At 44.3% G+C, this 26956-nt stretch overlaps 2 protein-coding genes across 4 annotated transcripts in view; one reads left to right on the forward strand and one right to left on the reverse strand.

Annotated features, from left to right (window-relative positions):
* Positions 1 to 11492, forward strand: part of MEAK7 (MTOR associated protein, eak-7 homolog) — a 14351-nt gene extending 2859 nt beyond the window's left edge. Inside the window, exons 4-10 of one of the 3 annotated variants that reach the window (XM_041458843.1) lie at positions 1551 to 1781; positions 2247 to 2391; positions 3026 to 3466; positions 4681 to 4799; positions 5611 to 5790; positions 6799 to 6950; positions 11386 to 11492. In XM_041458843.1, coding sequence (XP_041314777.1) covers positions 1551 to 1781; positions 2247 to 2391; positions 3026 to 3466; positions 4681 to 4799; positions 5611 to 5790; positions 6799 to 6933 — 1251 coding nt within the window. In that variant the 3' untranslated portion in view covers positions 6934 to 6950; positions 11386 to 11492. Of the gene's footprint in view, positions 1 to 1550; positions 1782 to 2246; positions 2392 to 3025; positions 3467 to 4680; positions 4800 to 5610; positions 5791 to 6798; positions 9945 to 11385 lie in introns of those variants that run through there. The other 2 variants (XM_041458842.1, XM_041458841.1) reach the window with 2 other exon arrangements.
* The window catches only part of ATP2C2 (ATPase secretory pathway Ca2+ transporting 2), a 25260-nt gene continuing 8355 nt past the window's right edge, over positions 10052 to 26956 (reverse strand). The window contains exons 4-27 of the mRNA XM_041458840.1: positions 26643 to 26732; positions 26021 to 26056; positions 25867 to 25928; positions 24588 to 24696; positions 24362 to 24511; positions 23931 to 23999; positions 23551 to 23626; positions 23259 to 23325; positions 21930 to 22054; positions 20083 to 20180; positions 18891 to 18992; positions 17991 to 18080; positions 17492 to 17593; positions 16778 to 16934; positions 15030 to 15200; positions 14601 to 14698; positions 14460 to 14510; positions 13748 to 13914; positions 13028 to 13096; positions 12832 to 12948; positions 12082 to 12229; positions 11418 to 11513; positions 10975 to 11116; positions 10052 to 10337 (exon numbers count right to left, since the gene is read on the reverse strand). Coding sequence (XP_041314774.1) covers positions 10225 to 10337; positions 10975 to 11116; positions 11418 to 11513; positions 12082 to 12229; positions 12832 to 12948; positions 13028 to 13096; positions 13748 to 13914; positions 14460 to 14510; positions 14601 to 14698; positions 15030 to 15200; positions 16778 to 16934; positions 17492 to 17593; positions 17991 to 18080; positions 18891 to 18992; positions 20083 to 20180; positions 21930 to 22054; positions 23259 to 23325; positions 23551 to 23626; positions 23931 to 23999; positions 24362 to 24511; positions 24588 to 24696; positions 25867 to 25928; positions 26021 to 26056; positions 26643 to 26732 — 2505 coding nt within the window. The 3' untranslated portion in view covers positions 10052 to 10224. The remainder of the gene's footprint in view (positions 10338 to 10974; positions 11117 to 11417; positions 11514 to 12081; positions 12230 to 12831; positions 12949 to 13027; positions 13097 to 13747; positions 13915 to 14459; positions 14511 to 14600; positions 14699 to 15029; positions 15201 to 16777; positions 16935 to 17491; positions 17594 to 17990; positions 18081 to 18890; positions 18993 to 20082; positions 20181 to 21929; positions 22055 to 23258; positions 23326 to 23550; positions 23627 to 23930; positions 24000 to 24361; positions 24512 to 24587; positions 24697 to 25866; positions 25929 to 26020; positions 26057 to 26642; positions 26733 to 26956) is intronic.

Consider the following 26956-nt stretch of genomic DNA (forward strand, 5'->3'; position numbering starts at 1 on the left):
AGGTGACAATGCTCATGCCTGGGCTGAGATGTGACAGATTTGATCCAAAACAATCTGGTACCACTGGTGAGGCCCCAAGCCAAGGGCCAGGACAGACTGCCCTGCATAGCTGGGGAAGCAGGTGGAGCAGGAATCTCTTGATAATTTCATGAAGCCTTTTTAAAACAGGGGTTCTGAGCTCTCAGAGGTGTGAGTTAGATGATTATTAAGGATTCCTTTTTTACACACCTCTTTTTTTTTGCACCCCAGGTCCACTCTTTGGAATAGCTAGAAGCAAAATGAAACAGCTCAGTGGAGTGGTGGGATTAGGTAGGGAGTAGGTAGGTAAATCAGCAGCGTGAAGTAAAAAACCCTTGAGTTTAATGTTTTAGTTGTGTTCCCTGCTGCCTCTCCCACTTGAGGCTCATGCAGGATTTTTAGAAAGCCTCTCAAAGACAGCTGTACCCCCTGTGAGCATCCCTCCCTCTCTGTGGAGCACTCTGATGTGAAAAGCTGTGGCTGCTATTTCTGCTGCTGCTGGAATCAATGGGAGTTGTAGCACGGACGTCAGTGCCAGCTGCACAGAGCTCAGGGTGTTGGATCTCTCATGCCCAGCAACAGCCATTCACAGCAAATAGGAGCAGCCCAGGCTTCCCAAGAGTGGTATTGAGCCAGCAATCAGCAATAGCAGCTCCCCTGAGTGGAGCCAGGGATCAGCAATAGCAGCTCCCCTCAGTGGAGCTGCAGTTGGGCTTTTAGGCAGGTGGGGCTCCGCTGATTTCAGCACAGTCCCCACTGAGGTACAGCCCGTGTGGAAGAGTCAAGCCAGGTCTTCAGCACACCTCTGTGCACAGTGAGGGCACTGGGTAATCACCTCCTCCTCCTCTATGCATGTACTCGAGATGATTTATTTTTAAGCTGTGTAATTAACTTGAACACTCTGAAAGTTGAATCCAGAGTCAGATCTTTCCCACAGAGCTGTGATGAGTGATGATATATTCCAGCTAGATTTCAATTCAAAGGCCCAAGCATGCAATCCTGATGAATAAGTGCTGATTTTGACTCTCTTAACACCAGGGATGCTTTTTAAAAATCAGATGAACTGTGCTTCAATTAGTTGCCATGCAGGGGGAAATTTTCCAGGTCTGTTTCTACATGTGTATCTGGGGTTAAACACTGCCTTGATGCCAACACTGAGATATGGAAAACACTCCACTTTGCTTTTAAGTGAGCTGCACTGTCGAAAGCAGAATTAAAACACAATTTTGAATGTTTTGCTGGCAGAGCTGTAAACCTTTGCACCAGAGTTATCACCTAGAAACCCTTTGCTAATATCCTATTAAGACTTTAATGTTGATTTTTCTGAAGCCTGTGGTGTTTCTAGAAAACAGTATCAACCTAATTCTCTACAAAAATCACTATAGAGATTTTTAGTTTTTCTCTTGGCAAAGCAGTTCTTTGACAAAATTTTATTGCTGATACTACATACTGTATGTCAGCATAGATTAACTGGAACACATCAGTTATTCTTCCTTTGTAAAAGGTGCTCTTTGCTGTTTCTGTCACTGCAGGCACACACCCGGGAGCCCCTGCCAGAGGCAATGACTGCTCGGTTGTACAATGGAATGAAAAGCATTGACCTGCCTGGCAAATCAGCCGGGCTCAGTGAACAGATTGCTAAGGAGCAGTTTGTAATTTTTATGTCAAACCTCTTAAAAGGGAATGCAGATGAGAAGATTAGCATAATAATGAGAATGATCGCCAAGACGGGAGGGCCTCTGAAGGGCAAACAAATCCAAGAGGTAAACAAGAGTTAAATGTGTGTTGGGGGGACAGTAAGAGAGCAGGGCTGTGGTTAAGAGCCAGCAAGGGCTGTGGTGTGGCTGGTGCTTCTGGGAACTGAGCAAAATGCTTTCTAGAGCTTTAGTTGCAGGATCAACTATGTAGCTTTTGAGATCTCACAGAACAGTAATTCACTAGCAGCTCCTACACTGCAAAACTTGACCTTCCCCTCCCTTTTTCATTCCCTATTTTATGGAGGTGCTTTGTGAAGTAACATGTATGAAATGTCTTGAAAAAGGATCCTTTTCAAGGCCTGTGACACTGAAATAGCATTTCTGTAGTGCCTGACTTGTCATGGCAAGAGATGATTCTGCCTTTGGGATTACAGCATCACTACTGCTTGAATTTATCTTCAGACAGTCCTTTGAAGCTCTTGGAAATTTCACTTAAGAAATACCAAAATGGTGATGTTTTAATCTTTTAAGTTCACAGAGGATCTGATCACATCTGTAGTCCATGTACTGAGCTACAGGAAGGAGCTGAAAGGTTGGAGTTTGGAGAATACGAGGGATTCTTCAAGTGGAGTCAAAGCTTTGGCCTCTGAGCTGCTCTCGGAATTGAAGCTTCCAGGTAAGCAGCCCTGATTCAGCTTATCCCAGAGCTTGTGTAATCAGTGATCTCATGAGAATTTCTCTCTTTAGGTCACATCTCTGAATTTTAAGGGTGAGACCAAAATTTCAAACCTAGTGCTTAGAAAATGACATTGGAATTTTATTTGTTTAACCTTACCATCTTTCTCCCCTAAGTTCAGCTGAGATTTGATCTGAAGTCCTAGTTTGTCATGGAACATATCTATTTTACAAATACCTGACTTGAAAATTATAGGAATGGACATCTAAGTAATAATTATTTAAATAAAATTTATCATGTATTTTTGGCTATGTCCTTTTATAAAGCATTGGTCTGTCTTTGCACTGTTGTAATGACATATTTTGCTGTCTTGTAAAGAACCCTTCATGAGTTGTAGCTCTGAGTCTGTATTTCTAAATCATGACAGCCCAACCAAAGAATGTCACTGGTAGAGGTTTCTCAGTTCTATGGTTGCATTTGTCTAATGTAGTTGACACTTTACTGTTCCTGGCTCCTTTCATATGTGGTTTTCTGTCCATTACAATAATGGACTATTATGTTTACACTAAAAAATCGCCTGATTATTTTCCAGACAGGGAGACTTACTCCTCTCCCTGTGTGTCTTATTCTTCAGATGGGACAAAACCTGTGGGTTCTCAGCAGCTGGAGGCAAATTTTGACCAAAGTGTCATTGAGGATTGGGTGTACCGAGTTCCCCAGATCTCAGTTTTCCTCAGTGTTGTCATCAGGCAAGGCCTCCACGTCCTGCATTCCCTCCCAGACCAAACCAATGACATCCTCAACCTGGTTCCTCATTGCAAAGGCATCAAAGGAAGAGGAGTTGTCAGTCTCTTTGACATCCCAGCCATCATCTACATCAACTCCCACCTGCCTGCAGAGATGCAGCACAAGTGGCAGCTTTTATTTTCCTCCAGGCTCCATGGGGAAAGCTTCTCACAGCTGTGTGCCCATATAGTGAACAAAGGTCCTTGCATAGTGATCATAAGGGACTTGGATGGTTTCCTCTTTGGTGGGTTTGCATCTCACTCCTGGGAGGTGAAGCCACAGTTTCAAGGTAAAACTCATTTTGCTTTCTTTAGTATCTCTGATAAATTCCCTGGTTTTTGTACAGGCACAAGAATACTGTCCCCTTAATGGATACTGTCCCTTTAATGACACAAAGTGTTTCTTACACTTCCAAATGAATTTCTCTGTGGCAAAAATAACACTAATTTTCAAAGAATATAAAACACATGCAGAGTTAGAATGGCAGTCAGGCGTGTTGCTGATTAATATTTATAGTTTGTTATTTGATAAGGCTTTTAAAATTGCAGGACTTACTGACCACAGAAGAAATTTTCAGGGAAATCTACCAAGCCCTGTAGCTGCTTAGGTTGAAAATCAAATGAAAATGAATGAAGTGGAGCGCAGATGATGAATTAGTGTCTGAATAATTTGACCACAGGATGGCAGTCCTCCATCAGGAACACCTGAGCCTCCTCTTTCCATTTATGCACTGTCTTTGTTCCCCTTGTAAAATCCAGCAGCCAGAGGATTCTTTGGGCAAGCTGAACTTCTTATTCCCCTAAAACTTTGAGGGAGAAGAAAGGGTTTTTGGAGAACTCTTTGAAAAGAATGTTTGTGATGGATTTGTGAAAAAAAAAACCATGGGCTATGGGTATTTGGTGTTGCTGGGAATCCTCACTCTGGCTACATTAGAAACTCAGTTCATGTCCTAAATGAGTATTTGAAAATTCACTTCAGACAGTTGGTGTATTATTTTACACTGATTACACATCCCTTTCCTTGTATTATTTTTTCCTAATAGAGAAACATACAAAGCCTCCAGGGCAAGCACACCACAGGTGCCTCTGAATCCTGAACTGGGCATGGTGAAAATTACTCTAAATCATCAACTCTAAACTGATTTATCTATCAGTGTAGTCAGAACTAGGGATGTCTGCATTGACTCCAGTTTGTACACATCTGTGAGTTGGCCAGTTTTAGGTGATATAATGAGTCTGGGGTAGGTGACATAGTGACATAATGTCCTAGTGGTGCCTCTGACTCTGCCCTTGATCACAGCCTGTAATTGCATTGATTTTTGTGGCTGCACAGAGTTCACTGAGAACAAAAAATAGATCTAAATCTTGATGGGGGATCTACTGGCTTTCTGAGATGGCAGCTGCTGTCTTTGAATTATTCAGCTTAAATTATTTTTTCTAATTTATATGTAGGCAAGTTATTGCTTGACCTCTTGTCTGACCTGAGGTGCTTCTCTGTTTGCAGGTGACAACAGATGCTTTTTGTTTTCTGTTTTCCCCACTCTGGCTGTATACACATACACAGGGTACAATGACCACTACATGTATTTAAACCATGGCCAACAGACTATGCCAAATGGACTTGTAAGTATTCAGAAACGATGATTTGGAAATTGGATTTGTGGCTGGTGTTTGGAAGTGTTTTGTGGTTTTTTTTCATTCTGAGAGCAGATTTATTTCACTTGTTATTCTCTGAGGAAATTTGCATGCCTGTAGCAGCACAAAACAGCAATCTGTGTAACTGAGGATTCTTCCACTGGCTGCTCTCCCTGCCACAGCAACTGCTTTTAGAATTATGGAGGAGAAAGCCCAGCAGGATGAGAGTGCAGACATTGCAAGTAGCTGCTGCTGCTGTGTGATGACAGTGGCAGGAGCTACTCCTACTCAAGTTCACAAATGAGCTCTCCAGATGCAGAGGAGTTTCTACAGAGCTACAGCACACCACCTGTCCTGGAAATAGTTTACAGTTTTGGAGCATTATGTGCCCATAACTTTGGGAATTGGAGCAGGCTGGAATTAATTTGCCCTAGAAAAACTGAACAACATCAAATTACATTATTGGTTTCTGTAGATACTTTCCTGATGGAAAGGAGGCAGCAAACCCGAGCACTGTTTGAAATGGAACTGTTAATAGTCAATAAACAAAAGCCAGGAGATTAATTTCTGGCACAAGTCATAGATATTTGTATTCTGTGAAGCACAGAGGCAGGGCAGTATCACTCAGGTACATTTTCAGTTGTATTCAGGAAGAGTAGATGTGGGTGTCCCCTTTTATCACCTACCCACAGAAGTGTGCCATAAATACTGACCACAGCAGCTTACTCTCAGGTTTCCTGACTTTGCCAGTCTCTTTTCCCTGTGCAGGATGTGTTTAATGTGCTGGTGTTCTCCACAGGGTATGGGTGGACAGCATGGCTACTTTGGGCTCTGGATAGACAGTGACTATGGGAAGGGCCACAGCAAAGCCAAACCTCGCTGCACCACCTACAACAGCCCCCAGCTGTCAGCCAAAGAGGATTTTACACTGGATGCCATGGAAGTTTGGGCAGTGGGAGATGCCCCTGAGAGTGCAGGGGTAGGTGAAATTGTGAATTGAACCTGAGAAAATGTGTTCTGGTTGGAACAGATGTGAATGCAAAGCTCACAGTTGCAGTTGTGTTTCAACACTCTCTCCACTCTAGTGAATAACGTGTTCTTTACCTGGCCCTGTGGTGCATTGTGTTTTGTAGTACCAAATAGCAGAACTGAAGTGGAGTTATTGAGGTTGCCAACAAGAAAGAATATCAGGAGCCATGAGGTGATAGAGTCAGAATAGCAGTACTTTGAGTTTCAAAAGGCCTTTTTGATATTGAGGAATGGACTCTGGAAGGAACCTCCTTGGAGGGGCTTAGTAAAACCCAGAGTTTCTAAAAGCGCTGGAAACTCTCAAGTAAAGTCTAATCTGTAGTTCAAGAAGAGACCCAAAAGCTTTCTTTATCACTAACTTTAAATTTATTATTGCTTTACCATAAACTTCTGTGAATAGATTTATGCCAGTCTTTCTGCACTTGGTTTATTTTTTGGGAATGAGTAGGAGCCCTCTCTCCAGTCTCCTCATCCCTGCAATTTATTCTCTTTATAAACTGTCTGATCTGTACAGTTTGGTGGGGTTTTAAAATTTATTTCTTTTTAATTTTTACTTCTTTTCAAACTAATTCCTGTACTCTGATTCCACTGGACATGTAGCTCTAAGGAGAAACAGAGCAAACTGTTTACAGAAAATACTGAATTGTAACTGGATCTCTTTAAAAACCTCACATCAGCACTTCAGACTGGGGTGGGGTTAACCAGGATGTCCTGGATGGCTTGTAACCTGAATAAACTTGAAATATCTCACTGTCATCTTAGGAAAAGTTTATGGCTATTTTATGTTGCTGCAGCAGTAAAAATAATTTGATGTATTTGTGAAATTTGAAATTGGAAATACATCTTCTCCATTGTGCCAAGCTAGCAGATCGCATCACTTACAGACTTTTGAGGGTGTCTCTTCCCTGTAGCCTGATACTGACCCTTTAAATTGACTGTATTTTATTTTGTTTTGAAGAGAAAAGGTAAGAAGAGTATCCTGGATGTGGATCCTCAGGCTCAGGCCTTGCTGGAAATGGCTGGGAAAAGCCGTCAGAGCGAGGGTCTGCGGGAGCCCATGGAGGAGGATGAAGGTGATGATGATGAGAGCTAAAGGAGCCACAGTAACATGTAAAAACTTCACTTTTATTTGCTTCAAGTGGTGGTGATATTCCTTGGACAAGATACTTTTTCCTTTTTTTTTTTTCTCCCTGAATGTAGCTAATTGTCTTGGACAAAGCATAAGCCTTGTACTTGTGTAATATTTAGGTCTAAAGCACTAATCTGCCTGAAGGGCTTTGTTTGGGAAGGACAGAAAAATTAGCTGGGGACATAATCATTAGGCATGGCTGAGCTCCAGCTGAATATGAATCTGCTTTCATTCCCCATAGATCATGTCTGCACACTGAATTAAAAGCAGCAGAAGTTATTGACAGTATGGCTTTCTGTCCTGGAGAATTGATATGTACATAGTTACATATTTATAAAACCTGTTCAAGGCACTGATTAGAGCTCTTATACCTCAGCTGCACATATTTATTTGCATGCAGTGAAATTAGTCAGCAAAGCTTACAAACTGTAACAATGTCTTACACTGGTGAACATAGAATAGTCCACATGATGCCACATGAAGGATGCTGTAAATTTGCATTGCTTCAGTTAAAGCATTAAATTTCGAGCTTTCTAAGTCAGGTTTTCAGCAGGCAATTCCATGTGAGCTGTAGAATGTTCCACAACAAGTTTTATAGTACTACACTATCCCTAGTGCATCTCACTTCATCTATTTCTGCAGAAACTTGTCTGTTACTTTTTAAACTTAGACCAGAATCATTGGAGCCATATTTATGCTAAAAATACCTCCAGCAGAATTCTCGAGAGAAGGTACATTCTTTAGTAGCCTCATGACACTGGAGTAAAAGATCAGGCTGCAAAAAAGGTTGAGTAAGAAGCAGCCACACTTAATTGAGAATAGGATCTGCAGATACCTTGTGAAAGAAACAAAAATCAGGGTTATGTCTGTGAAATGTTTAAAGAAGCTTGCTGTACACTTTATTTCCACATAATGAATCGTTATTGTGGAAAAGAATCCCCACAATGTGAAGTGCAGTTGTTGGGGGTTGTGCTCTGTTTTGTGACTCTTCACCAGTCAGCACCAGTTTTGTCAGGTCTCTTATACTCAGGATTTTTTCTACTTGAATTGGTTCCCATCACTCAGTAATTATTCGTTTGACCTTGCTAATTCTATGTGTAATTAACTTGTCAAAAATAACCCTGATTTTTACCAGGGGCTGCAGTTTCTAACTCAGCAAGAAGTGTTTGGTTATCAGTGTCTCTGACTGTCAGTCTTCCTCCTCCTGAGGAACAGGACTGTGTCCAATCCCCTTTGTCCTGGCATGAGTTTGTCTTCTTTGCAGCTTAGAGAAAAACAATAGAATTCTATAATTTCTGCTCATGTGGCCTTCCTTGAAATTCTTTCCCTTGGTGTTTTCTTGTATGAGATTTTTTTCCCCCACCTGTTGTTTTTCATAGAGAGCCAGATTGGAATATTCTGAACAATCTGCACTTGTGCCTTAACATAGATCTCATTTGTAAAAATTGTATTAAACAACATGAATTTCATCTTGAAAGGAGAGCATGAACAAATCACTCCAGCCAGGTATCCTAGGACTCAACTGTGTGTTTTGTGGAGTACCTGAACTAATGCTTGGGGCATTTATATGCTGTTTGTTCCAGTACAGAGAGTGCTGTGAAAGGCCTGGGAGAATGTCCTTTTTTCCTGTATTTGCTTAGAGAAACCAAATAGTCTCCCAAGTTTGTAACACACAGAAAAAAATAAGCATCAGAACAATTGCACTGATACTTTTGTATAGTTTCCTTCTCTATATATATTAATAATATTAAGTTTTACAATGTAAGGAGTAATAAGTACATGATGCTGTCTGTAAGTGTGGTGATAGCAGCTTTTGTTTGAGCATTCTCAAACTCCCACCATGAGTCTCAGAGGTCTTTTTCACTTAGCAGTGACTAAGCCTATTGAACACTCCCATGTAGATGGCATACAGGATGAGACAGTTGAATTTCTGCAGTTAAAATAAACAGCTAGACTTTATTTTCCTTCCATTACAAGCTTGTTTTTGAGAACTGAAACCATCTGCAAGGGTATAGAAAAAACCCTGAATTGTACAAAGGTACTCTCCACCAAAAATATTTCAGTGGCCAAGTTTTCTTTGATTTTTAATGAGTATCAATATAGCTGTTTCTTTCTAGTCTATGAATCCAAAATGTAATCCTGTTTAAACTTCATTTTGTGACTATCAGCATAGCATTGTGACCTCTGAAATTGTAGTTTTTTGACAAGTTTGTGTCTGAGACTCTTCCTCTTCACTTTGAAGGTGTTAAGCTGGGGCAAGAAGAAAACTGACACTGGCACTTCAGCAAATGTCTCAGTGAAGTATTATTTACTAGGACACCACTGATCCAACCAGCAGACGGGATTATTCCAAATTGTTCTTTAAATGTAAAAGATGGGCTTGGGAAAGACTCAATTTTTATTTTAACCTGAAACTAATGAGTAAGAAATCTGGGCTCATGCACTTAAAAATGTCCAGAAAGCTTTTGTCAGCAGTGGGCTTAGCTATGATCTGAACAGCTCAGTCTCTTTTGTGCAGTTTTGGCCCAGCTGCAAAGCCCAGCATCCCTGATCTGTTCCTGACTCATCTTTATTCTCAGGCTCTTTGGAAGTGAGTCCCTTTCCCATTAAATCCATCCTCTGCTGAGCACTGGGTCTGATCAGCCTTCCCTTCTTCTCCTGTCAGTCACACGGGTAGCAAAACTGACAGCTGAGGGTTGGCACTTCAGCTCCCTGCTCTGTTTGACAGCTCCCCACAGTTTCCTAGAAAGTCTTGCTGAGTCAAGCCTGAGTATCTGGGAATCCACAAACACTACAGATTGAAGGAAAAGAAATGCTTCAAGGCAGGTCGTTTCCACTCTTCTAGTGAAACATTAAAGGATGTGTCTAAATCACGAGTCTCACTCAGATACTTGTCAGTAACATTTTAAAATGTAGATTTTATTAATAAAAATGATTTTGATTTAAATAAATAAAATTTCAGTTTATGCACAATAGATTTTTCTGTACAGGTGTGAAAGTCTTCTTTTGTCTGGGAGTAGCTCAGCCTTCTGGAATACAGATCAGTGTTATAAAAATATACCTGCTCTTGGTTTAAAAAAGGAGCCACTCTGGAGGTTTCTGCAGACAGCTCACATGGAGTGGGTAGAAGAGTCTCTGGTGTAAAGACTGTTGGTACAGCTGCACTTGAGTACCTTCAGGAAGGATGTGTGGGTCACAAAGCATGGATTTGGATTATCACAGCTCTGTTCCAGGTGTATTTTAGAGCAGTCTCAGTCAGTTGTGACGTCCCTGGGTGTGCTTTGGGGGGCAGCAGCGCTTTTCACAGAGTTTGACGAGCTCGGACACCACGAACACTGAGGAAGCCAGGCCGGTGAGGAACAGCAGGTCTGGGAGAGGAGAGAGTGGAGGTGAGCTCAGCTGGGCAGGAATCCCAGCCCAGGGCCTTCCTGCAGCTGGGAGTTGGGCTGGTGAGCCCTTGGGTACGTGTGCCCTCGCTGTGCCCTTGCCAGCTGAGAGTTAGGGACACCACTGCAGCAGACACGGGCCAGCCACAGCTGGGATGGTCCCCTTGGAGGGTGGAAACAGGAATCATTTGGGATCCCTGCCCCCTGCTTATGACACAGCCTAATGTAGATGGAAAATGGTGTGGTAGGGTGCAATTTGCTGATTTAAATGAAAATCCGTGCTCCATTTCAGCTGGGAAAGTGAAGTTTAACTCAGCTCTTTCCAAAGGGAGTGTTGCATAGCGATCTGAGAAATATCATCACACAGAGCTGGAAAATCTTGGCATGTCTCCATTTACGTGCAGTAAATCAAAATTCATAATGTAAGCTGGGATAATATGAAATACTTGTACTATTGGGGTACAGCTCTGTGTAAATACACAGAGATTGGAGCTGTTGGTTGATTTCCTCTACCAGTGATGTGTGGGGAGCCAGCAGCAAACCGGGAATGGCATCAGCTTTCTAAAGTCACTTTAAGGAAAAGAAAACAAAACAAACCATTATTTATTCTGCAGCTTACCTAACACTCCTAAATTCTCTGTCTGGAAGATCTTTTGTAGTGGAGGGATGTAGATAACTGCCAGCTGTCCCAAAAATGACCCAAGCACGGAATACAAGAACATGCGGTTTCGGAAAAAGCCGATTTCAAATATCAACTTTGTCTAGAAAAGGGAAAAAAAAATTAAAAAGTAGCTTTTCCCAATCTCTGTTGGAGCTAAATGACACCCTGTTCCTTTACATTTCATCTCCATTGCTTTTTAAGTTACATAAACGCTAACTTAGAGCTACATAATTGAATGTGTAGTTGCACTTGTGATGGATAATTTCATCTGTATAAAAAGTTGATAAAAATCATACTACTTTAAATAACATTAAAAATTCCTTACTATGCAAAATGCTGGTGTTCTGATGTTTATGTTTGTGATTTGAGACAAGAAATTACTGCTGACAGAGCCATCTCACCTGAGAGCGACATGTCAGGGCGTTGAAGAGGTCAAAAAACACAAAACAGGTGAAAGTCATTGTTGTGGTTCGAGGAGTTATGCCCCCTTTTGGATTCTGGAAGCACACAAAAATTCAGGGGTTAGTTTAACCTTATAAAAATATACCAATTCAATAGAAGAATTAAATGTTCCCTTTAATGTGCTCAGTCAAATCAAACGGTAATAAAACAAAGGAGTAAATCTAGTTCTAGCTATTAGAGGTAGCATTCAGTTCTCTGCTAATTTTAAAGTTTATGACCTTATCAACTGTATTCTAAATTCTTAAACTGATGTGGACTTTGAGTGAAGAACATCCTAAATTAAATTACTGAAGCTTCAAGTACCAACAGCAATCCGTTGTACTTTTCTGCTGGGAAAATGGAAAGCTAGAGGTGAAAAGTCCCTTAAAGTATTGATGCCACATCATGTAATAGGTTTTCCGTTCTGGATGGGAAGGACCAAATTAGAGGTCAAAACAGAGGGAGGCAGGAGCAGAGCTGGGAGCTGACCCTGCTTTCTCAGCCCTCTGCTCACACTGATCCTTCTCCATGGGATGGATTCCTCACGTCCTTCAGAAAAACTGCCCTCACTTTGTGCTCCACCCACCCTGATGGAAACAAGATCCGAGTGCAGATTTCCCTCACCTCCTTCCAGAAGACAAAGAGGGTTCCACTGATGATGATGATTGCTGACATGAAGATTTTCAGGATCAGGGATTTGCTGAGGATGGTGTCTGTGATGCACCGGGGGGGCTGCTTGATGGTGTCCCTGTCAACAGGTTCGACCCCCAAGCTGCCTCCAAGAGAAGCAGAGGGATGTGTTAATTAATGCAGGGTGTCCCAAAGTGTTTATCCTGAGAAACCGGGATGGAGATGGAGGATGCAATTCTTTGGGACGCAGCATGAATATTCAAGCGAGGTGACATAAGGCCCAAATTTGTCCATGACACTGATAGCAAAGGTCTTTTCTGCATATTGAGCTGCTAAAATAACATTAGATCATCAGAACACCCCAGAGTGAGAGCTAACTGTGAGAGTGTGCATAATGAGGAAGCTGTAATGATATTTAGCTGTAGTTGTAATTAGCAGTTGGATGAGGTTCCTAAGTCTTGTGATTTTGGGGCATATCCCCACTATTCCATGGTGGTATTTTCAGGATAACAGGCCATTCCTAGGCAAAAAAATGGAATAGTTAAGTGACTCCACCATAAACCAGGAAAATACATAAAACATCAAGTAAATGTGAAGTGCTTTTTAAAAGACCAGGAGGGAACAGAAGTGCAGCTTGTTGAACCACTGATGATGATTCATGAGGAATCACAACAGTTTGTGTTCCTAGGCCAAATTCAGACTTATTAAACCCAAGATTATTTTGCTCATTGGACTCTTCCATACCTCTGTGCTGGTGGCCCATCCATGATGATGTTGATCCATAAGATCTGCATGGCATTGAGTGGGTTGGGTAGGTTGAGAACTGTTGACAGGGTAATAAGGCTCAAAGCTGAAATACTCCTGCAAAGCACAGAACATTATTCTGCAGGGCCTCACCCTGTAGGTGCTTTCACAGGAGCTGAAGCAAACAGGAACTTACGTGCTCAGTTGGAACCGGACAAAATTTTTTATGTTGTAAAATATTCCCTTTCCCTCTTCTATTGCATTCCTGGAAGGGAGAGGGCATTTTATTAAGTAAAGAGCACTCACACTGTTTTACATTGAGCTCCCTGTGATACTCAAAACACAATTGTCTTTTGTAGCCCTTATTTCAGTGGAAGTTCAGAGCCCAACTCAGGAGGAGGTTGTCAATAAAGCTTCTCACTTACAATTCCTTTGTCAATGTGTAGGTCTGAAAGCCTGGGTCACATGGCCAGGTTTTGGTTCATAAAGCAGGCCTGGGACCTATTTATATACTCACTGTACCCTGCCCACTCTCTCTGTTGTTATGAACCAACAGAGCATTGCAAATTACATTTTTCCTCTGAGCTTCCTGGATGAGGCAGAGCATGAGGTAGAATCATAAAGGTTGAACAACACCTCCAGGATCACCAAGTCCAAAGTATGACCAAAAAAGCTCTGATCTACCCGGATTTCTAGGTGCTCTCAGATCCCCAGTTAGCCACAGCAGTGAGGAGCCAGGGCTTTCAGGTGAAAGGTGGCTTGGTCAGCACCACTTGGAAGGAAAGTCATGTGTGCAACTAAAGGCGAGAGCCACCCTGGGGCTCCCCACTTCCATTCCCAACCCTCCTCACACTACAAGCTTGCTGCAGTGGACAGCCAGAAAAGAGCTGCAGAGTAAGAGAATCTCCAAACCTACATGACTTTGGAGAAGTCATCGTCCACGAGGATCATGTTGGCAGCCTCTTTGCTGACGTCTGTCCCCGCGCGTCCCATGGCGATCCCGATGTCCGCGGATTTCAGGGCCACGGCGTCGTTGACACCGTCCCCTGTCATTGACACCACGGCACCAGCCCTCTGCAAGGCCTGCGGGAGGGCACAGCTCAGAGGCTCCCAAGCCAGAACATGAACAAGCCATGCTGGCAATTTCAGAGTCTGGACTGTTTGCTTTGCTCTTTCTGTACTGAAAGATCAGAAGCTCTGTTGGACTCTGAGGGTGAAATGGACTCGGCACCACACAGAGCACAAAGCTCAGACCAAGAATTAGGTTTTTCAGGAGTATAGGGAATGTCACAACTCCAGCAGAAGTTAGAAGAGGGGAGTAAAACCCTCAGAAATCATTCTCCTGATGTTGTAGCCGCTAATACCTCACTAGTTTTTTTTGTATGCCTGGGCCCAGACTTGCAAGAAAAATAAAATCATAGAATATCCTGAGTTGGAAAGAACGCACAAGGATCATCAGGTCCAATTCCACAGCTAATGCCTTCAGAGAAACCCCAGCTCTAGCTGGGGTTTTACAGTCCTTTAGTTTGAGCTGATGCTGCTGGGGAAGACCAGACCATCCAGAGAACTGAGGCTCCCTCCCCCTTGTTTTTGCGAGGTGTACAATGAATTTCACAGGCGCTTAGTACCTTTATTATTTTTAGTTTGTGCTTTGGACTTGTTCTGAAGAAAATGGAAACCTGAAAAACAACAGAAAAGACAAAATATAATCTCATATTAGATGGAAGCTATTGGAAATAGCCTTTTTTTTATGTAATCAAAGCCATTACATTTTGGACAGTGGAGGAGAGCTCTGCCTCTGCCAGTTGGTCCAGCTCTTCCCCAGACATGGCTTTCAGCTTCCCATTGCAGAGACCAATATTCTGTCCTGCAAGGAAAAGAGATACTCACACTCTAAATATTAGTGGATTCCGTAATCCTAGCAATGCTATCTGTGTCTTTTAAGAGGCTTACAGTGAGATTTTGCCATTTCTGGTGCTAAAATAGTGGAATTAATTTACAGGAATTTGGCCCAGAGTTCGTAGCTGCTCTATACTCCATTTAATGCTTGTTTCAATGGAAAAGCAAAAACTCAATGACCTTTAAAGCCTCTACTGCACACACAGAAACGATGACAAAGTTGATTATTAAGGGATAAAACACTTGACTGATGTGACAGACACACCACAGACCCCCAGGAGAGCAGCCAAGTTTGGTACCTATAGCCACAGCTGTTTCCAGGGCATCTCCAGTGATCATCTTCACTGACACACCAGACTCAAACAGGATTTGCACAGCTTCTCTCACCCCAGCCCTTGGGGGATCAATTATTCCCACCAGACCTAGAAATGTTAGTTTGCCAAGTTCTGGACCTGAAGCCAAAGCAAGTACTAGTAACAGAGGGGAGAAAAACAGGACAAGATTAAATTGTTAATGATGTATTTCCGTGCTTTAAAAGGAACATTTAGAGAATATATTAAATTGCCTGTTTTCCAGCAGAAAGTTATTAAAAGCAGTTCTTTAGTCATTACAATCAGATCTTGTACAGACACAAAAATTCAGTCCACTAAATAATAGTTTCTCTGAATGAGAGCATTGCTGTTTGATATGTTTCTCTTAGGATTTCTTTCTTTCTAATTTTAAGCTGTCTACCACGTCTTGCCTAAATGCAGATGGATTAAATCTGGACAGTGTTATGTTAAACCAGACACTGCTAAACTCCTAAGTCAAACAATAGCATTCCTGCAAAAACTTACACTTTTTTTAAAACCTAAAAATGTGAAATGTAAATTCAGTTAAACCAGTGAAACTCCCATCATGTAAACATCCAGGCTCTGAACATTCTGTCTCTGTTCTGGTGCACACCCATTATCATTCAATCATTTTTAGATCACTCAAGGATATTTTGCCAGGGGTTCATGTCAGCATTGCTTTGATGATGGAATCAAAAGCTGCAGCAGCTGCCTGAGTTAATCACTTCCCTTCAGAGCAGTAATCTGCCATTGCCACGAGGGCAGATAATTTGGATATTGTAAATCAAGCGCTGCACAGGAGCTCCTAACCACAGGACACAGGGTGGGAGAATCTGTACATTAACTCCACCATCCTCCAGATCCAGCTGCCAAGGCTTGTCCTCATCTCCTTACAAGCTGGGAATGGTGTCTGTGTCACTGTGTGGAAATCTGAGATGTTTCTGAGGGGAGGTTGCTGGTGATGAAGGAGGTGACACGTGGATAAAGCTCCTGTGGGCTGTGCGCTGACACGCAGTTGGGATCAGGAGATCGAGAGACTGGGGCCTAGCAAAGGATTGAACCAAGCTTCAAACAGAAATCTCAGCACTCAAATCCATGTTTGGAACTCCTTCCAAAGTGGATTTTTGTTGCTGTCTTCTCCAAAACAAAAATTGGCAGAGCAGCACTTATATTGGGCCCAGCACAAAGCTCTGCGGTGCAGCACCCAGAGCGTGTCCCACACAATCACAGCTCTCCGTGGAACAGAAACACGCACATTTCTAGGGCTTGTTTTCAGCTCCTTTCAAACTCACTAATTTAAACCCAGCACAAAAAAACAGATCAGCTAGCAGGCCTAAGACACGGCCCTTGGCACTCTGACAAGAGTTGGGAAGAGACCATGAAAGTGATGCTAAGAACTGAAGGCTTTAAGGTGAAACTTGAGATTTAGATTGGAAATTAGGAATAAATTCTTCCCTGTGAGGGTGGGGAGGTCCTGGCACAGGTGCCCAGAGCAACTGTGGCTGCCTCTGGATCCTGGAAGTGTCCAAGGCCAGGTTGGACAGGGCTTGGAGCAACCTGGGCTGGTGGAAGGGGTGGGAATGAGATGAGCTTTAAAGTCCCTTCAACCCAAACCATTCTGTGATTTTGTGAGGACTGAGCCTCTGCCCATCCTAACCATAACAGAGTAGGAAAGTTTTAGGCCAGACAACCTGTAAGAAGCAGTAAGGACTGACCTCGAAGTCCTGAGGAGCCCATTTTCTTTTCCTCCTGCTGGTAGAGGGCTTTTTGCTGGGGTGTGAGTGACAACGAGATGCCACCACTGTTGTAGAGAGTGCAGTGCTGGATAACTTCTTCAAATGCTCCTTTCATAAAGTAAATATCTTCCTGATCCTTGAAAGCAAGGAGAGAATACACTTTATCCAAAAAAAGGAGGACATTTTAAATAAGTCATTAATTGTAGGTAGAAAAGATCCTGTTTCCTCTTTTCCCTGTTTCAAGAGATGCCCAGTAGCATATATTATGGATAGGATGGGATATTTTTTGCTTTGGCCATTTTTCATGTTCAGCCCTCACAGACAGTGTGGTGATGAAAAGGTTGGGGAGTTTTTAAACCAGAGCATAATATCAGCCAAAATGAGCTCCCTAACCCAGTAAGGGATAAAGGGCCAATCTTTCCTCCCAAACACCAGACCTCTCCCTGTCAGTTATCTCTGAAAAGTGTTTGTTTTCCTGCTAGAACCACTGTACGAAAAGTATTCCTCCCTCCCATTCAAACTCAGTTTTACAGGCTAAAAATCCACCCAAGCTGGGAATTTTGAGGTTTGTTCCGTTTTCTCCCGACATAGTTAACTCCTGAAAACATTATTTGCTGAAGAGATACCATTTCATGCCCATTGTTGAGGTGCACAATTAGAAACACGAAACCAGCCCCTGCCTATTTGCTTTACCTGATTTTTCAGTGTGCATTTCACAGCCATCCACTTCTGCTCGGAGCTGAATGGAATTTCCTTCTTTCTTACATAAATGTCCTTTATGTCAGCTAATTCCATCTGAAGCAAGGTAAAACAAAAAGAGCACTGTGAGGCTGGGCATTGCCAAAAGCTGGATGTATTTTCCATATCACAAGGATTGACTGTTGACTGTGTCCTTCCAGGCTGTCAGAGCTCAAGAGAAGCATGAGGAGAGCAAAATTCATATTGCAAACCATTTCTTCCCTTTTGGTGTGCCTGATATGGGATAAATTAAACTGGAGTTTGAAGCTTGATTCCTGATAAATTTTAAAGAATTAGGGAGCTGCCCTGCCTTTTTGTGAGGCTTTGGGTCAAAGCAGGATCAAGTCCATTCCCTAAACTGGACTGAGCAGATTTCTGGGTTTCTTCACAAATCCAGCTTTTATTTATTTATTTATTCGAATTGCAGGGAATTTTTAAACTCTAAGGGTCTTACCTTCATTGCCAGGGCAATGAGAGCTCCTTCTGTGGGTTGTCCTATCACACTGTTTTTCCTGATAACAGCATTATTGACTACACAGCCAGCCTGGAGAAAGCGACAGGTTTACATGAGATATTTTTGTCATACTGAAGTCACAGCTTTTTCATCTCTTTAAATGAAATGATGGAAGGTTGGGGAATGAAGGGAGGCCACATCCCAAAAGTTTTGGGAAAAGGTTTCCCCTTAGCAGCATCTCTTGAGATCAGTTCTTGTGTTTTCTAAAGCCACTTAATGCATAACATTCACCAGTATTTTGATAAAATATTATGCTTTGGATAAATTAACATCAGGAAAACATAAGATACATCTAATGAGCTCACAGATCATGAAAATGAAAGCTCAGTCTCTCCTCCTATTGTTTCTAATGTGCAGCATAAATAAAACAGGACCTAGCCTCCATTTGAGATTCCAGCTCAAATCATTTCACCACCCAAACACTCCACTTTAGCCTACAGCTGAATGTTCAAAATTTTATGTAAAGCTGACACAAAACCCAGAGAACATCACAATTACATTTATAAACTGACTGTGTAGCTGGCTAATGGCTAGAAATTGTGCACATTAAAAACCTGGACAGGGTAAAATGTATTGGTTTCTCCTCTGCCAGAATTGTATTTTTATCCAGAATATCATTGACTCCTGAAGCTGTCTCTCCCTGCATGCCTTATGATCGCTGCTTTTCACTCCTAACTTCAGGAATTACATCACACTCAGTCTTTCCATGAGAATGTTTTAGCAAGCCAGTCCATTTTAGAGTTACAAAAGTGGGGTTTTTTCACATTAATTATCCAAAGTTATTTGTGCAACTGAAAACTGAATGTAACTAGGATAAGCTGGTTCATAATTTATACTTACCTCCACGAGTTTCCCAATGGAGATGTTGGAAAATTCTTTAAGGATCTCCTTGGATGGCAGAAGATAAACATTTCCTTCTCCATTGTAGCCCACCCCACTGACCTGAGGGAGAGAGAGAGATGGGAAATTTCCCCTTTGCCAGGCAGGACTGGACTGCAGATGTGTGCAGGGGGCTGCACTCAAGAAAATTCTCATTTTGAATGAGTGCAGGGGTTCTTCTTTCTCTCTCAAGGCAATGCTTGAAGAAAAGGCTGCAGACAGTGGCAATATCACATTAAAATGGCTTTTTAGGGACAAAAGGAGTGAATTTGTCCTATAGGGAACTTGTTTGCTGTGATTCCAGAAGTTTCCTGCAGCTCAGGGGAGAAATGCAGACCTTTGGCAGTAGTGGCATCACTGGGTTTGTTCAAGCCCTGCCCCCTTGACTGTCTGTCTCTCCTCTGCCTCACATTTTGCATTTTCCCTCATTTTGCACAGAGAGGAATGAACCAAGCAGTGAATGAAGCTGCTCTTACAGTAAATATTCCTGCAGGAGATGGACCAGCAAGGCTCAGTGTCACCATTGAGTCAGGAACAGGAGTGAGGTGACACATAGACTCCAGGTTTCTTCAGGAGGTTTAACTGAGTTTTATTGAAAACCTATTCTTTTAGAAACCATTCCAATACAGGTGGACCTGATTGGTCATTTAATCAACACCCCATCACACCACTGGCTAATTAAGGAGACACACTTTGGTAAACATCTTGTGAGAAAACAACTGCCCAAAACATAAGCTGCAAGATTGTTTTAATTCTTTCTCTCAGCCTTCTCAAAACTCCCCAGAACAATTCCTGGGAAAGTTTATCTGGCTTTCTCTCTCTGACCAGACTGTCACATCCACAGGTCAGTGGCAGGATTTACAGTAAGTGCAGGGAACAGCAGGTTATGCCAATGACAGAATGACCAGGTTGGAAGGGACCTTCAAGATCATTGAGTCCTGAACATCTCTGTGGGACCTGAGCAGTTCTGTACCCTCAGCCCCACCTCTGCTTGTCCTCGGGGCTGCAAAAATCCCTTCTCTGTATGGAAAGTGACAGAAACTGCTCGGTTTGGGGCTGGCCAGCCTGCCTGGTTTGGGTCTGAGTGAACCAAAGGCAGATTCAGTGGTGCTGGATTCCAGCAGGAAAGGCTGGGTTAGCTGCTCATCCCTACCTCAGCCTGGCAGCCGTCCGAGGTCACGAGGCGCGTCACCGTCATCTCGTTGGCAGTCAGAGTGCCCGTCTTGTCTGAGCAGATGACATTGCAGCAACCTGGGGCAGGGATGGCTCAGTAAGAACTGGTAAATAATGCAGCCCAGCAGTGAGATTCAGAGGAAGGAGAACAAGTTTCACTCGTGGTGTTTGAACTGCACCGGTGAAAGGGGGAAAAGATCGAGAAATGGGTGAGGTTCCTAACAGGGAAGGGAAGGATTTGAGTGCACACTGGGGCATTGTGAGCCTCATTTGGGTGTGAGATGTGGTAGGGGACACCTGAAGAGGGACACATTGTCTTGGTTAACGTTTCTGAGTTGCAATATCACTCAACAGAACAGCTGCTCTATTCCAAAAAGACAGACCCAATTCCCATCCTGCCAATTAAGCCTTGCTTCTCTGAATCAGGAATCGCAGCCCTTCCCTGCCTCACCAAGGGACTGTGAGAGGAGACGGGTTAAAGACTGTCACAAAAAATACTCAAAGATCCACATCTGAGAGCAGAATCTGCCCCTTTGCTCTGCTTTGTGCCAATCCTGATCCAGCAAAGCACATTTTACAGAGCCCATTTACAAAATACCACAAAAGGGTAAATTAGCAGAGGCACCACTTTCCAGCAGTTTCTATTCCCAAGAAGGGGGGAAATGAATACAAAACAAGCATCAGGCTCCAGCTCCCTTCTGGGTGTGAATATCTTCTCTGGCTCTGGAGGTGATCACAGTGCTCAGGCACAGACCCCATGAGCACAGTGACCTCCAGGTAAAAGCCTGGAGAGAAAATAAAGCAGATTGAGCTGCAGTTAAATGAATCACACTTTGGAAGGATTAGCAGAGAGCAAAGCTGTGACCTCCAATACCTCATTTTCAGTGACTGATAATTGAAGAAGGATTGTTTTTCTCCTTTTCAGGAGTTTCACAGCCAGTTTTGGCTGTGCCTTCTCTGCACCTGCAGTTCCGCCTCTGTGGGCGCAGCCCTAGCAGAACAAATTCCCTCAGGAGGGAAAAGCTGTTTCAGATGTCCTGGGTCAGGGCAGAGACAATAAAATCAGGCTGATAAGATTCCTTAACTGCAGAACAAACAAGAGCAGTTCAAACAATAGCAGTGTTTCCTAAGAGGACAGGTTTTAGCTGCAGGACGTGGCTGTGCAGATTTTGGTGTTTATTGTGCCTTTAATGAGTGGTGCTAAAGAGACACCGAGTCTCCTCCTCCACATCCCTGCCACCCCGACCCAGGGCAGAGAGCACAGCCTGGAGTACAGCCACCTGGGAGTGAGGGACAAATTAAAGATAAGGGGAGGTGGAAGAACAATTCCACCCCGGTGTGTTGTGCTCTGCAGCTGTGAGGATGTGCTGGGCACCTTCTCAAGTCCCCTCTGTCCCCCTCTCCATGACCTTTTGGATATCAGGGAGATGGCCAACCAGCCTGCAGAAGGAAAAATGGCTTTATTTCTGCTGTCAGGAAGGGGCTGAGGAGGTTTTTTTAGCCAGACACTGAAGAAGTGGATGGGATGGACCTGCAGGAGGATCCCACAGCATGGAGAGGAAGGAGAAGCAAAAGATTTTAACCCAATGTGTGTCTGCTCCCTGTGGGCTGGGCTTCACCATTCCAAGCATATGCCTGTATTCATATCACCAAACTAAGTGAGAAGGGTGAGAACCACAGGGTAGAAAATGTATTTATTTCTGAGTGGGTTGCTCTGTCCCAGTAAGCCTATTCCAAATGTATTTTTCTGGACCAGTCCTTGGCTGCCCAGCTCAGATTTTGGAGCCTGGCAGGTGACCAAGCCGTGTGGCCCCTCTGCAGCCTTACCTAAGGTCTCTACTATGGGCAGCTTCTTCACAATCACCTTTTTCTTGGCCATGCGCAGCACTCCCAGCACCAGGGTGACAGTGACCACGATGGGCAGGCCCTCAGGGATGGCAGCCACGGCCAGGCTGGGGACAGCAGAGACACAACAGCCTCAACACGGGAGCCAAACCACAGTTACTGACCCAAAGGTGCCAAAGGGACATCCCCAGGGCTGAGTTTTCCTAAGGGGCTAACCACTGGGACACTGTAAATACAAAAGCAGGATACAATACAATCCTGGCACACTTTAAATTCAAAAGCAGGATATTTATCCAGCCCTTCAAACTTTTCCTGGATGATTTTGACAGAGCAGTTATTTTTCTTCTTTACATTGCCAAAGAGCAGTAATTTCTGGTTAAGCAGGGGTGTAGAGGCTGGACTTAATTTCATTTATTCAACTTTCTGAGGATGGGAGTTGAATATTCCTTGGCATCAGGGCTCACATGTTAGCCACTGGCAGCTGGCCATGTGCAGCCCCTCACCTGCTCTCTTACCCCACAAAGTGGGGGACAGAACCAGCTCCTCAACTGTCCCCACCATCAAAACCTGCAACACCTGATATGCTGGAAAAATCCAGCCTAGTCTGTATATTGGATATTATTGGATATTCCTTGGGAAACTCTGAATGCTTCTAGGCATGTGCAAAATGAGACCCTTACAAAACCATCATCTGCCCTCCAAAACTTAGGATTAACCACTTTCCTTTGCCATCACATCCCCTGGAGACAGGAAGGTGGCACTGAGTCAGTTTGGCTTCTCTGTTGTCTCCTCACCTGGATATTTTTTTTTCCATAGAACAATTACTTTTTTAAGAATTGATTTTAGAACCATGACAACACCAAGTGAACAGGTTTTATGGGCACTGCTGAAAACACATCTTTATTGTGTTTGATTAAGAAGCTGTGCATGCTTCTTTATGCTGTGTGAGGTGTGCATTCCTTTCTTTAGATGTAAATCCAGCAGGAACAGCAAAGAGTAATATTTGCTGTTGGTACACTCCCACTAAATTCATAGCACAGATAGGAAAGGGCACTCACAGCAGGATGAGGTAGAGATGCCAGTGAAGATTTTCAAGATAACAGTTTACAAAATTAAATAAACCCTCAAGCTTGGTTCCGTTTTTCTCCACTCTGTTTAAACCTCACATTAATTTTGCCAGTGCGTGAGAAATATGTATTTGTGAAAGGTTTTACTCAAGTTCTCTTATGTGAAAGGTCCATTGTTTTGAACAGGGAATTCCTTGGGATGTTTCATTAGAAATGAAAGAGAAAAGAGCTCTCCAGTCCTCACCTGACTCCAATGGTGAACATGCTGAGGAGATGCTTCCCTTGCAGCCAGCCAATGAGCATTATCAAACCTGGGGGAGTGGGTAAAGGATCTGATTAAAGAATGAATTAAAAAATTCCCTAACCTGTTTTAGCTGATGTTGTGAAACTAAAAATGCAGTGAGGCACCCAAATCTCTCTGCTGTCTCTGCTGGAACCCCCAAAGTCCAGGTAACCCAGACTCACCAGTGCTTCTGGAAGAGCACAGGGGGATCCCACAGCCAACCATGCAAGTGTGAGCCCTGCATCCCACTCACCGATGATCCCAAAGGAGAACAGGGTCAGCTGCTTCCCCAGCCTGTCCATGCTCTTCTGCAGAGGTGTCTTGGGAGTCTGGAAAAGTTAGAGCTGACTGGTTTTTCTTTTGTTCTTGTGTGGGATGAGGAGATGATGGTTAGCCCAGAACAAGTGACCCAACAGTCCTGGTTTCAATCCATGGTCCCTTGTGCTTTTCCCACCCTCAACCCTCCAACAGGCAGAGCCTGTCCTGTCCTTCTCTGTCACTTTGGTGTCCCTCACTCACACGAACATTTTGGCAGAAGCAGAACTGAGCCCAGTGCACTGGCTCCTGGCACTGCTCCTGCTCACAAGCTTTCATGCAGGACATCCAACATTTCCCCAGACAGGGCTGTGTTACCTCCTCAGCCTGCATCATCTTGAACACCTCGCCAAACTGGGAATTCTCACCCGTGCCAATAACCACGCCCTGGAAAAAGGGAAAAAGAGAGATGGAGGTGGAAAAACCTAGAGAATCCCAGACTGGTTTGGGATGGAAGGGACCTTAAGCCTCTTGTTCCACCCCCTGCCATGGGCAGGGACACCTGCCACTGTCCCAGGCTGCTCCAAGCCCTGTCCAGCCTGGCCTTGGGCACTCCCAGGAATCCAGGGGCAACCACAGATGCTCTGGGCACCCTGTGCCAGGGCCTGCCCACCCTCACAGGGAAGAATTCCTTCCCAATATCCAACCTAACCTGCCCTCTGTCATCCACCTTTTCCTGTCTCTCCATGCCCACACCAAAATAATCTGTAATTAATGGCCAGGAAAAGATCAGTGATGCCAGGACTCACTTTTCCCTTCCCGTATCGCACCAGGGTCCCCATGAAAACCACATTGCTCAGCGTGGTGATGTCCCCAGCTTCCAGCAGCACACCCTCAGTCTTGTTGCAAGGCTCAGCTTCTCCAGTAAAACTGGATTCATCCACCAGCAGATCTGTAACCTAATTTAAAAAATGCATTTCTGGCACTGGTAAGACAAGGACTTTGCCAGCCAGGCTCGTTTCCAGCTGAATTTACCTCGATGAGCCTGAGGTCTGCAGGAACCCTGTCACCCACAGACAGGTAGATGATATCTCCAGGCACCAGCTCTCGTGCTAGAAGGTGCTGCAGTTTTCCTTCCCTTAGGCTACAGGAGTAAAATGGAGAAAAAATAAGAAAGGGAAGCAGGCTGTGAGGGTTTTGTTCCTTCTGCAAGCTTGGGAATGTGGCTGGCAAGAAAGCAAGAAGCCTTGCCCCAGAGAGCTTCCAATGTAAATAAGAACAGAAAATCTTCATAGCAATGAGCAGAGGATTATGTTCAGCCTGGGCTTGGCTGTAATTCATAAATAGATGGGCAGGTTATGGATGATTTACATTTCAGAAGTGACTTAAACATTATTTATACAGTAGAGGAGCAATAAGAAGTTGTGCTTTCATGCTTTAAATAATGAATTGCAGATTCTTGAACCTAAAAAAAGGCTTTTTAAAGCTAGAATTACCCCTGGCATTCCACTGTTGCATTCAAAGTGGAGCCTTCCAGGCAGTTGGATGCTTCTGGTGTCATATCATAAATAAATAAAGAAACAACAGTGGGGTTTGTAAGCTCCAGGGTGAACTTTGGACCAGAGGAAAACCCACACCTCTTTGGCAGGGCAAGGCTTCCCTGAGCCTCACAACTTATTCCTGTTGGCCACGAGAAAACTAATTTGCAAAGACAAGAATAGAAAACGTTTCCTGTGATTTCCAGCACTGATAACAAACATCAAAGCCGTGGGGAAAGTGGTGTCTGATCCACCCTGCAGCTGCTCCATGGGCTGTGACCTGGCTGTGCCTGTGCCTGACACGTGTGTGCAGCACCAGGCAGGACAGGAACCCCATCCCACCTGCACCTGCACTCAGGGGTTGCTTTGTGCCCAGCTCTTGTGGGGAAAAACTACCCTAAAGCAAAAAAAAAATATATATACAGAGGTGAGGTTTTTCCTGCCTGGGGAGACAGTGAATGCAGGATGCTGCAGGGATGTGGAGCAGGATTCTTCTGGGACCCTCCTGTCTTAGCATTTATTCAATTCCACAGCGTGCCTACTCCTTATTTCTAATTTTTTCCTAATAATTAAACAAAAAATCCAATAATTTCTGATCAATACTGATAATTTCATCCCCTTTCCCTGTGACCTGGAGCTGCACGCATTGACAGTGCCACCCCTCCAGAGACCAGGTTCTCACTATGTGCACAAGAACCTGGAATGATTCTCTTCTCCCTTTGGTGCTGCCCTCTCAGCCCCCTCCCTGCTGAGCCCCTGCTGCAGCCCTGTCTCACCAGTTGCACTCGGGGGGCACCAGCTTGTTGAGCTCTTCCAGAGACTTTTCCGAGCGATATTCCTTGTGAAGGAGAAGGGAGAGGAAAGCCAAGTTACAGCAGAGGGCTCTGTCCTGCTGGCCACGGCCACGGAGCAGAGCAGTGCACAACCCACCTGGATGAAGGCCACGGTGACCACGATGAGCACGGCCTGGGAACAGAGGGGGGATACACGTGTGGGCACAGGGACGGGGTGGGACAGGACAGGGGCCACCACCGTGGGGACAAAGGACAGGTGACACTGACCATGGGGGATAAAGGATAGGTGACACCCACTGTGGGGATGGGGGGCAGTGACACCCAGTATGGGGACAAAGGACAGGTGACACTGACCATGGGGATAGGGGACAAGTGACACCTGCCATGGTGATGGGGGACAGGTGACACCCAGCATAGGGACAAGGACAAGGACCACCATCACAGGGACAAAGGATGCGTGTCACATGGGTGATGGGGTCACCATCACCAGGTGACACCCACCACGGGGATAAAGGACAGGTGACACCCACCGTGGGGATGGGGGATAGGGGCCACCCATCATGGGCATAAAGAACAGGTGTCACATATCAGGGTGATAGAGGACAGGTGACAACCACTACGGGGGTGCAGGATAGGTGACACATATCATGGTGATGGGGACAGGTGACACCCACTGTGGTGATGGGGACAGGTGACACATACCATGGATATGAGGACAGGTGACACATACCATGGGTATGGGGATAGGTGACACATACCATGGTGATGCTGGCGGCGTCCTCGTACTCCTTGGTGATGACGCTCACTAGAGCCGAGGCCAGCAGCAGCAGGATGAGGGGGTTTTTGAACTGAGAGCACAAGGAAAATGTGGAAGGAGAGGTGCTGAAGGTGAGCTGGCTGCACACTCTGCAGGAAGGGTCCCTCAGGAAGGGTCCCACAGGAAGGGTCCCTCAGGAAGGGTCCCTCAGGAAGGGTCCCTCAGGAAGGATTACAGCAGGAAGGGTCACACAGGAAGGGTTCCAGCAGGAAGGGTTCCAGCAGAAAAGGAAGGGTCCCTCAGAAAGGGTCCCAC

This window comes from Pyrgilauda ruficollis, unplaced genomic scaffold (genome assembly GCF_017590135.1).
Source record: "Pyrgilauda ruficollis isolate IOZ18807 unplaced genomic scaffold, ASM1759013v1 scaffold13, whole genome shotgun sequence".
Lineage (NCBI taxonomy): Eukaryota > Metazoa > Chordata > Aves > Passeriformes > Passeridae > Pyrgilauda > Pyrgilauda ruficollis.